Source organism: Dermacentor andersoni, chromosome 8 (assembly GCF_023375885.2).
Source record: "Dermacentor andersoni chromosome 8, qqDerAnde1_hic_scaffold, whole genome shotgun sequence".
NCBI lineage: Eukaryota > Metazoa > Arthropoda > Arachnida > Ixodida > Ixodidae > Dermacentor > Dermacentor andersoni.
In genome coordinates this window covers 99,068,351-99,079,325 of record NC_092821.1, presented here as the reverse complement: position 1 = coordinate 99,079,325, position 10,975 = coordinate 99,068,351, and the positions used below count along the sequence as shown (strand labels likewise).

The 10,975-nt window shown below is 47.1% G+C and overlaps 1 protein-coding gene across 2 annotated transcripts in view; it reads right to left on the bottom strand.

Annotated features, from left to right (window-relative positions):
- Positions 1-1,398: 1,398 nt before the first annotated feature.
- Positions 1,399-10,975, bottom strand: part of LOC126529291 (sulfotransferase ssu-1-like) — a 36,251-nt gene continuing 26,674 nt past the window's right edge. Inside the window, exons 2-3 of one of the 2 annotated variants that reach the window (XM_055069743.2) lie at positions 2,508-3,203; positions 1,399-2,435 (exon numbers count right to left, since the gene is read on the bottom strand). In XM_055069743.2, coding sequence (XP_054925718.1) covers positions 2,235-2,435; positions 2,508-3,182 — 876 coding nt within the window. In that variant the 5' untranslated portion in view covers positions 3,183-3,203 and the 3' untranslated portion in view covers positions 1,399-2,234. Of the gene's footprint in view, positions 3,204-10,975 lie in introns of both variants that reach the window. The other variant, XM_055069742.2, reaches the window with a different exon arrangement.

Below are 10,975 nucleotides of genomic sequence, written 5' to 3'. Positions count from 1 at the left end.
TCAGGTCGTTATCTTTGTCCGCCTACGTGCCAGTAAACGCGGCTCAGTTATCTTCGTAGCCTTATGCTACAAGCACCTTCCCAACTTCCCAGCAAATAAGTTTTGGAATAAGTCTGTGCAGCAGATCTCTTTTCTTTTTCGTTTTTGCAAGTTTGATCGACCGTACAATGCACTGCCTTCGACACTAGCGTAATCCCATATTAACCTGCATAAGGAGCGTATCACATGCCGTGTATTCATGTCTGGTTCACATTCGCACTAGTACGCAATAACACAGACAACTCACCTTGCTGTAATATTCAGTTTCGAGCAAAGCAGATGCCCGAAAAGAGTTATAGAAACAGAAGGGAAAAAAACGCCAAATCGCGAAGTTAGGTACGGAGGGATCGCACTTTTTTTTTTTTTTGCTCTAAGGTTTACGTAATATTTTGTCCTGCAGTACTATGAAATAGTCAAGGCTGCCTTTATTATAGCGATATCAGTTGTATGGACACTGCAGGCGCATTTCTGCTGTCCTCGTCGCACGCCACATGCTGTATGCGCGAGAGAAATCTTGCGAGGGTCAGCCGACGATCGCAGCTCGCAGATCGCATCACGCGCGCGAGGAGAAAAACAGAAGAAAACGCGCTGTCATTCGCCGCGTGCGAGGCATCGCGGAGTAGGGGAGGGACGGTGGGGGGGGGGGGCGTTCTATTGCGGCTGCTGTAGCGTACGGTCTGCAGCCGCCGCAGCGATCTTGAAAGCGATCTGAGATGTGTACAAAGTGCACCGAGTGTGAGGGTAGCTTCGTATGCGCTGTGCTTTCGACGCTTTGTCAGCGTTCAAGCGAGACGCAGTACGACGGCCAATTCGCTCGCTGCTACTGCCACGCTTCCTGACTCCAGCGTTTTGACAGCGGGTTTTAGCGGTCGTCGAGTGACATGTCTTCATGCTTACGTGTGCGCGCATGACACCGTGTTTGGTTATTCACTTAGTAGGCGCATGCGTACAAGTTTATGCAGCCGATAAAGATGCTATCCTTACTACGTACAGCTGTCTGCGAATTTTCTATCGCAATCAATGGTTCCCTTTCGATCAAAACTAGGACTTTTTTGCTTTATCTACGAAAAAAGCAAGACAAAGTTCTTTTTTTTTTTACACTCTGGCAAATGTTATCCCCGACTCTAATATGGAAGCGTCTAGAACGCCAAAACTCTTCCACAAGTTAACTTACTGACATCAAAATTTCATAGAACTGCCTTCAACCAATCAAGGCTGTCGATGAAAAATCTCAGGAGTGTAATTTTGCACTGACGTGATCTTGTGGCTACATTTGAAGCGAACAATACGACTTAAAGAAGAAATAATTCGAGGCTTGGCTTGATATATTCCACGATGAACGTTCTAAGAAGCACCAGGAAAAGCCGATCCACATTTATTCTATTCTAATAGCACAGCCAGTACTGTTCAGAGAAAATGGAACACGATTATGAACACTACAAAATAAAGTAAACATATTAACTTGTGCCATGAAATTGCCGCGTGTGTTCTCAGCGCAGCGAAACGACGTCACATGATCCAACCTTCTACGCAAGATCGATTGCAGCACCGCGTCTTCCAGGGCTCTTCCTCGCGCTCAATGCCAGCTTTCTAGTGGAAACGGGCCGGCATTGTCGCTGTGTTTGTCAACCGGACAGGTGATCGGTCGTTCTTGCTATTCTTTTTTTTTTTTCTGAACTCTTATGTTTCGTCGAAGTGCTGGGACCTGATTAGGTGGGTTTAGTGTCACTTTTGTCACTAATATCGTTTTTGTCGATGTTGCAGCGTGAACTGGCGGTCGCCGCCTTTCGGTTGAATACTCGAGAGAGTTGCGCGATTTACACGTGGCACGTGAAGAAATACCGTGTGCACAAAAATATTAAAAGAGCATTCACCTCTAAAAAATTTCTTTATTACAAGTGGATGTTCTCGCTTGTTTCCTGTGTTTATTTACCGTGTTGTAAACACTGTTGTTTACAGTGTTTATTCCATTCCGTATGCGCTTTGAAATCTGTCAGATGAATTTATCATAAAGTGATTAAATTCTTCCGCTAAGTGTCTTCTTGAGTACGGTGTTTCCGCATGGAGTGGGTATAAAGGTTGCACGAGAATGAGGCAATTAGGCAGCCGCCGTTTAGTGGAAAAACCAAGCAAAATCGAATTTCTTGACTTATGCCCTTCGTTACAAGCGTCAAAGCTTTACTTGCAATGGTGGCCTACGTAGCTGCTTCGACAACTTCGGCAAATATGTCTTTCCACAGCTCTTGCACGAATGCCGCCTTGGGAGTTGAGTTTATCTTCTCTAACGTCATTCTCAGCGCGGCCTTACTGAATGCGTCTCTCCAGTTCCCGATCTTCGCCTTCCTAACAGCAGACACTGTCTCTTCCATGTCTTCCGCCCTTCTCAAAGCAGTCTCCTGCGAGACATTCGGGTTCGTGAATACCATCTTAATGAACTGCTCCTTGGGAATACTTATAAGGGCACTCACATAGGGGACGCTGCATTTTCTGACGACATCGCCGAGGAGTTCCGGATTTCTACGAAGCCATTCACCGTAGTCGCCATCCAAAAAGTCTGCCAGCCGCAGGACAACGCCACCGCAGTCCGTCACCATCTCTTCGTATGTCACAAAGAAAAAGTTCGGGTCCGTTCTTCTCACGTAGCCAGCATGCACGTGCTCAAAGTACGGGCCAACACCGACACGCCCATCGAGAAACATGGACACATAGTCATCAAAGGACATTCGCTCACTCAGTTCACGCAGCTTCATGGCGAGACAATACGAAGACCAGCAAACGTCCCACGGGTTCCGAGCGACGTAAACGTACTTGGCCTCCGCCATGATTGCAAGCTTTCCTGGCCGCATGTGCGTCAGTATGAGCCGCGGCGTTGACTTCACTAAGTCCATTCGCTTGCCGAGAAGCTCGAGCACCACATACCTTTTCAAGAAATCATTGTGCGAGTTGGCGCTGTTGCCTTTGTAAACGATGAGTTGTATCATGTGCTGCATCCAGCGGGTTCCCGAAGACGGGTAGCTCACCTCAATGACGTCACCTGGGCGGGGCTTGAAAGCGAGGGCTTCGCGAATGATGTCCGGGTTGAAGTTAATGTTGTAGAGGTCGCCGTCGATGTCCTGCGTAAAGGGGCGTTTGCTGCATACCATACCGCTCTTGAAGCTTGCTGCCTGAAAGAAAAAAAAAGAGGATGACGGTGACAAGGAATTTTCTTGAGGATGGATACTTTCGACATTTCTGCAGGAGGGCAATTCTAGAACGGGGTTTAAAAAATGTTATTTTCACGTTTATTGCTCGAACCTGCATAAGTGTCAAGGCAAAAATAAGTGACTGAGTAACCAATCGCATTGATCACGTTTCCCCTGGGTGAACTGCATTCCAACGTCTCCTCCCAGCCTGCCAACCCTATCGAGATTTCTCCGCTCAGTGAAAGGAAACCGCGTATACCCTTCCAGCGTTCACCACTCTCTACTTGTCAGAGCTATTCCGGTGTTGCATGTAAAAAGTGCGATAATGAGATACGTGGGAAGAAGCATGTTGCAACAGCGGTGTTTTCCTTAAATGACAAGAGTTGTTTGCGGCTGAGATATGGTGCCGGTGGAATTACTTTAGAAGTAGTGAAAGATTACCACATAGAGAAAAGACAATTCTTCGATGTTAGACTCACAGTTTTCGCATCCACAGTCATTAAGTATGGCGTATCTCGTGGCTGTACTATAAGACCTTTGCATTTCACAATCTAATAAACGACTGCAATATTCTTCAGTCCGCTAAGTCATTCACGTACGTTCGTTATACAAGCATACTTTATTAGTATATCATTCGCCCAGCGTGAGATTGAAAAAAGGCCTTATTTACGTTTATGCATATGCACGTGACACATGTATTCACGTAGTCAAATACGTAGTCAAGTGTATTCAACAATAGCGAAATCAGCACAAAGCGCCCTGGCATCATGTCATGCGCAGTCATCTGATATACAAGTCTGCACCATAAAAAGGTCTGCTTAATCTTGCGGTACAGAAACAGTATTAATCTTGACGTACAGAAAGAGCACTGTAGAGACATCGCAATAACCAATACAATAACGGGGGTACTTAATTTAGCACGAGCTCAACTTCATAACTGGACTTTGTTGCGACTGTTTGCGGCACGCACCTGGCACGTGTGTGGACTGTGCTGTCCTAAATTCCTGTAACATCATGTACACGTCCGCTCTCTTAGCGGCCCCCGCCTTCCCTGGAGCTGTCATAGCAGAAATAGGCAGTCTAGCACCCCAACAAACGGAAAATCGGAGCCGCAAACATCAGCCATCCTGCTTCAAAGAGTTGTCGTCTGCTACTGCCACCGAAGAATGATGAAAGAAGGAATGAGGAATGATGAATGAGGACATAACCAAGATGGGTGTAACGCTAAGGGATAAGAAAAGAGCAGATTGGGTGAGGGAACAGACGCGAGTTAATGACATCTTAGTTGAAATCAAGAAAACAAAAGGGGCATGGGCAGGACATGTAATGAGGAGTGAAGAGAGAGAGAGAAGAGAAGAAGGAAAGGCAGGGAGGTTAACCAGACTGAGTCCAGTTTGCTATCCTACACGTGGGGAGGGGAATGGGGAGTGAAAGAGAGAGAGAGAACTTAGGTGTAGGATGTATATAGTCGGGCACTCAAGTCTGCTGCCTTCAGGTAGTGAAAAAGCGCTCGAACTGCTTTCTGGGCTAATGAACTGTGAGGCCAGGCTCCCAAGATCTTCACTTCCGTAAATGGCCTGTCATCCAGTCTATTCAAGGCACACTGGAGAGTCTCACGTTGATTATCGAAGCAAGAACACTGGCACAGAAGCTCTGATTCACCAATGTGCGCTAAGTGCAAGTGTTAATGAGGAGTGAAAATAACCGATGATCATTAAGGCTTACGGACTGGATTCCAAGGGAAGGGAAGCGTAGCAGGGGGCTGCAGAAAGTTAGGTGGGCGGATGAGATTAAGAAATTTGCAGGGGCAACGTGGCCACAATTAGAACATGACCGGGGTAGTTGGAGAAGTATGGGAGAGGCCTTTGCCCTACAGTAAACGTAACCAGGCTGATGATGATGATGATGATGATGATGATGATGATGATGATGATGATGATGATGATGATGACGGCCACGCAAGCGTGTTTTCCAACGCACCCGCTGGGTGACCATCACTGGCGTCTCTGTAGGCGTCGCGCTACGCGTGTACACAGAAAATGCCACCGAGCCAGCTGGGTAGGATGCACGGCTTGGCGGTCGTGTGTGGAAGGCAAATCATAAGACAAACGAGAAGCTTCAGTGAAGATGGAACGGACCAGTGCAGGCAATTACCACTTGCCATCAAAAGTAATGGTAGTACTGCTAGATTTACAGTGGGAGTATTTGCTAAAAGCTGTTATCTGGAAAGAGCGTTGAATGCTAGACAAATGGGGAGAAGCATTTGCTGCTTATTCCACATTAGCCGTCTCAGCGATTATGGTAAGTACCAAAGGCATGGTGCCATGCAAGATTATGAGTTCTAGAGAAGAATGTATTTAATGTATTTGGAAAAGGTTCTGTAAAAATGGAAGAAACAATTTCATCTGTGAGACAAACCTTGCTGGCGAACTGCAGGTTAATCTGAATTATGTGAGTTCATTATAATGCGACTGAAGCACAGAACACTCATGTTTCCTGCATCCAGTTCCTGATTGAATGCGGCCGGCAATCGAACCGTCGACCTCGAGTGCAGGAGTGCAACGCCATATCAGCTAAACAATGAAACAGCGTGGTTCGTAGGGACATTGTTGACACATGCCCCACAACAAATCAGACTGAACCTAAGCGTCCTATGCACCGCCTTCCGTAACCTTCCAAGAGGTTCCCAGATTCATAAGTAAACCTTGAAAGCAATCAGGGGTAGAAGAATTATTTATTTATTTATTTTATTTACAGATACTGCTATCCCATGATTTGGCACATTGCAGGAGCGGTACAGAAGATGATGCATAAACAATATTAGGAAAGTGCATGATTACAACTGTGAGTGCAAAGATTTGCATAGAAAACAGTACAGTATCGAAAGAAAATACATGATTAGCCAATTCTCGCACAAATTGACAAGATGACAGGCATTCCTCTAAGCAGGTATTGTACCAGCGAGCAGAACATTTTCCCTGTGACGCAGCGTCCATGGTTGCTTCAGAGTGCTCATTTGTGGCTTTTCTGAAAGTTTCTTGAAGTTTGCTTTTTCGACACAATTTCTTCTTTTTTTTTAATGCAAATTATTTGCATGAATATTGTAAAAGCTGGTCATAAATCGTCAAGCTTTTCCATTGCGACAGACTCCTTTAGAGCTTAAAAATAATAAAGAAAAATATGCTTACTTGATTTACGAACCAAACTGCCCTAACTATAATAGCCATCATGACGTGCTTCAGGTTGCTAAGAAACTACCAAAACTGCCCCTTGGTAGAACCTTATCCAGTTTTGTAGTATGTCGTAACTAAACTAAAAAAACAAAGGAAAGGCATTCTACAGAAGGACATAATACATGCAAGAGTCAAGCGCCGTTAAGGAAAAATGTATAAATCACACGGAATTGCGCACAGACTGCCCGCACAAAGATTTTTAGACGCATGAACAGGGAATGAGAATTGGGAAACGTGTATTTGGTCACCGCATTTTGCTGAAGTCTTTCCAGCAGAAGTTTAGGCCATATTGACGGCACTCGAACAGTTATCACTGACAAGCACGAAATTACAGTTATATGCACTGATACAGTTAGTACATTGAAAGCTGTCCCATTACAATATGAGCGCTAACACCTCCAATAATACAAACATGTTCTTTTTCAAAAGGAAGAAAGATCCACCGTTTTTGGTGTGGCACAAGCCACGTTGTGATAAGAGGCAATGATGAGGCGGGTGAACGCGGTATCTAGGGCACCACATCGATACGTCGAGAAAATACCGACACGAATACAGGACAGCCCTCAAACGACTGATAAGCTTTTGGTTTGATAATGCCAATACATGTGTGACTCCAGGACGCGTAACAAGCCACAGCTAATTAAACCTGTGTTCGGCAAACCTGTGTTCGCCGAGATTCAATTGCGCGACCTCGTGCTCAGCTGCCCAACACCATAGCCACTAAGTAAACTCAGCTTAATTGGCGGCGAGGAGTTACGGAGTCGCCATCTATCGGAAGCGCCTCGCTGGCGTATTATGAGGGATCACGTGGCGCGCTCCTCATAGGTTTTGCTGTCAGCGCTCACTGAAAACACCATGCGCGAGCTCTCCCGGACATTTCTGTAAGTACTTTCGAAACGAGAGAAGTTTCTTAGTGTCTAAATAATAATCTTAGGCAAACTGAAGGCACAGAATCGTTTACAGACGCTATCTCTTTACCGAATGCGTACAGTGAACGCCACTGCGCGCGGTCGCCGCGATGGAGTCTCCCGAACCGGCTTCTTGCGTGAAAGGTAGGTAAACGCCGAGAGCAAACTATGTGAAATATGTTCTTGTAGTGTTTGTATAACTAAATGGAGCGTAATAGAACGAAGCCTCAATGCAGCGATCGCGCAGATTCGCAGCGACCGACTGCGCGTCTGCATGCTTGTCCGCGCACTGTTTTGCTTTCTCCGCGCGCGCGTTTTCTCACCGTGCCATGAGCTTTAGGCCGCAGAATATGAGCATTTGACAGTATACAAGCAACCATTATTGCGTGGGCGCTATCAGAACTGTTCAAAAATAATTTCATTGTAGAGACTTCCACGCCTACGGGGACTGTAATGTGCCGTCGCGACGATGCAATCTTTTTTTCTTCTAAATTTTTGACCTTTCAATATTATTTCTCGAGTTGCGTCGCACTGTATGTTTATCGCTGTTCTCAGCGTGCAATTTCCCGCTGCTCCTTTTTTTGTAATCCAGTGCATTAATTCATAACACAAACATGACCATATGCCATGCTTTTTTTAAATGTGCTTCTTACCGCTGCCTTTCCACGCAACTGAACTTCTCAGTATCTATAGCATCGACAAGTTCATAGACCAAACCGTCATGACACTAGTCGGGCAGCGGACTCGGGCGAGCGTCTCAGTGCGCGTTTTCAGAACATCGCAGACCGGGCGCCATAGCAGAAATCTTCCTCGCGTCTGTGGTTGCTGCATACCCGAGTTGTAGCCGATGACTGTTTGCCGGTTTTATGTGTCGCGAGCCGAGCTTCACGCAGCTTCTTGTCCTGCGGCTACGTGTGAATAAGGCTGACACCGGCCTCCGTTACGTGCGTCTGGCCCTGCGGCACCGAGCAGTAGCCTACCATGTTGCGCGCCTTCAAAAGCAGCCACTACCTATTGTAGTGCTTTGAAGCGTTGTAAAGGAGACACTCGAAGCGGGAAAAATTTGCCACTAAATGAGGACCGCAGCGTAAGAGCGAATTTAAACTCGTTTACAGCTCGCTTCGGCGCTCCCGAAGCAGCCGACGCGGCCGCTATGTCCACGTGATCCCTCCTAGCACGTCACGCCGACGGTGGCGCCAGCTTTTCCAGTGGTGGAGCTCGAGGCCAATACCATTTCAATGCTGGTGACATAACGTGAACAAGACGGGATAATAAATTATCGTCACAATGCTGCGGTAGCTTCACTAGGTCGCATTTTTATGCACAGCCGGCGCAGGCTACGGCGAGAAATGACCTTCACCAGTGGTGCTATGCATGTGTCGCAAAAAACAAATATGGGAGGCTTCGCCGACACGGCCCGCGAATTACTGCTAGTGATACTAGCATTCCAGAGGTTTAGTGTAGTATATGCAGATGGGACGACTTTTTCGCATAGAAGACGAGTCGCCTTCGTGAATCCATCTTACCCCGCACTTCCATCTGCCCGCACAAACGAGGAACAAACGGTCCACCTGTTGCTACTTGAAATGCAAGCTATGCTATCAAGTCACTTAGTACGTCAGACCGCACCACACCAGGGCAAACACACGCTAAATCACGTATAGGACTGCGTAACACCTCAAACAAGTTACAAGAACACTACAGATTCCACAAGTCCGCGCATCTCACTTCTGAGGTGCAGTAGGTAGACGGGCACGGTCGGAGTCGTTTCAGCCACGTGGCAGATAATCTGTCTCGACCTCGTGCCACATCTGAGACACCTGTATTTCTACCATCCGATTCCCGCGCCCTGTACCAAGCATTGAAATCAAACCTCCAACAGGTCACATGCGCCTTAATCCCCAAGGCTGTCTGCCTTCTTTCCCGCAACCTTACGCGGGCGCAGGATACATATCGTCGAAGACTTCGGGCTGTGATGGTCTTTACACCATGTAATACCTCAACATGTGGTTCAACAAAACTCGACCAGTCAACGTGATCCAAGTGCTCGGCTGCTGAGGAAACGGCGGTGGCTCAACGCCGGGTCTGACTGTGCCCTGGATCCTTGGTGATTAGGCTTCAGATGAACGCATATTGGACTCACCATCTCGTCTGCTCGCACAAGTGGGCTGAAAATGAGCCAGAAGATATTCCCAACCAATCCAGACGGCGCTCCTTTGTGTTGACGTGCTGCACGTTAGTCAGCTACGACTTCTATCAACCTGCCTCATCGGCCCGGCTAGCCTGCCTTTAGAATCGGCATCGTAATCACAAAGAGAGACAGAAGGGAGGAAGAAAAGGCTGGGAACATCGTACTCATAAGCGGGCTTGCGCAGTCGCTAGTTTCTGACGTCATTCCAGAATAACGTTGGCGAAAATAAAGAATGAGAAAGCTCACAAATCAGTTGGAGCACCGAAAGCTTCAACCTCCCTTTTCAAATAAAAGGAAAAACGCAAAATTGCTGCGCAAACCTATATAGGCATACGGCTGACATTTGCTTTGCGTACGCGCCAGGGACAAAACGCAATGACATCCGCTCCAAGCATAACTTCGGTGCATGCTCTAGTATAACAAATGTAACCCCAGCGTTACCAGCTGCATCGCGCACACCTGCGACAAGTAGGGGCTGGCTAAGACCTAGTTTTATGGACGCAGTTCCTTTATATTATTTTGAACTTAATAACTCGCTGCGTGTAGTGCCAGAATTGCAATTTTCTCTAATTCGATGCTGTGCACTTTCTCTGCGCGCATTCCTACTAAGAACGCATCTCAGTAATAAGGGCAATGGGGCGAGCCTAGATTGAACTGTATTGTTTACCGCTGCGAAACTACACCATTGGCTATTAGGAATGGCATAACCAATACAAAGCTTCGGATTGATTTCCACCACCCGCAGTTATATTACGCGCACCCAAAGCATGGTACGCTGGTGTTTTGGGGAGTATACGATGACAAGAACTGAAACGTGAGAAGATCATCGGCACTAAAACAAGAAAGAAAGTGCTGCAGGAACTCCTCTAGGAGCTATCTAAGTATACGTAAGCATTGTGCTAATTCCTCATCTCCACGTCAGCCGGTGTCATTAAGAATGTTATGAAAGTTTATTCCCTCTCTATAAACGACAGCGCTGCGGCGACACGAACTGCTGCGGACAGCGGCGCAAGGTGAATCGATGACGCAAGCAAACTGCTGCGGGTGGCGGCGCCAGGTGCGCTGATGACCTTCCGATCATGATAAGCCGTTATCGCTCTTTACCGCCTTATGCATCAGCGTCCAACCATTATGAACCGAGATCAGCCGTACTCCTGCAGCGGCTGTGTATGGCGTGGTCGCGCAGGCCCTATCTCGAAGGCGATCTACGCCGAGTGCTTATAGCTTCCTGTGCGCTATGATCTCTCAGCTTTGTTCGCGTTGAAATGGGAGGCAGCACGAAGGTGATTTCGCTCGCTCGCTCGCTCGCTCGCTGCTGTGGGTCCTATATTGAAAACGATCGTCTTATGTGTCGGACGCATGGACGGTATTGTGGCTATAGGGATATTAAAGGCAACATTCATAAAGGCACCGTTCTTGTTG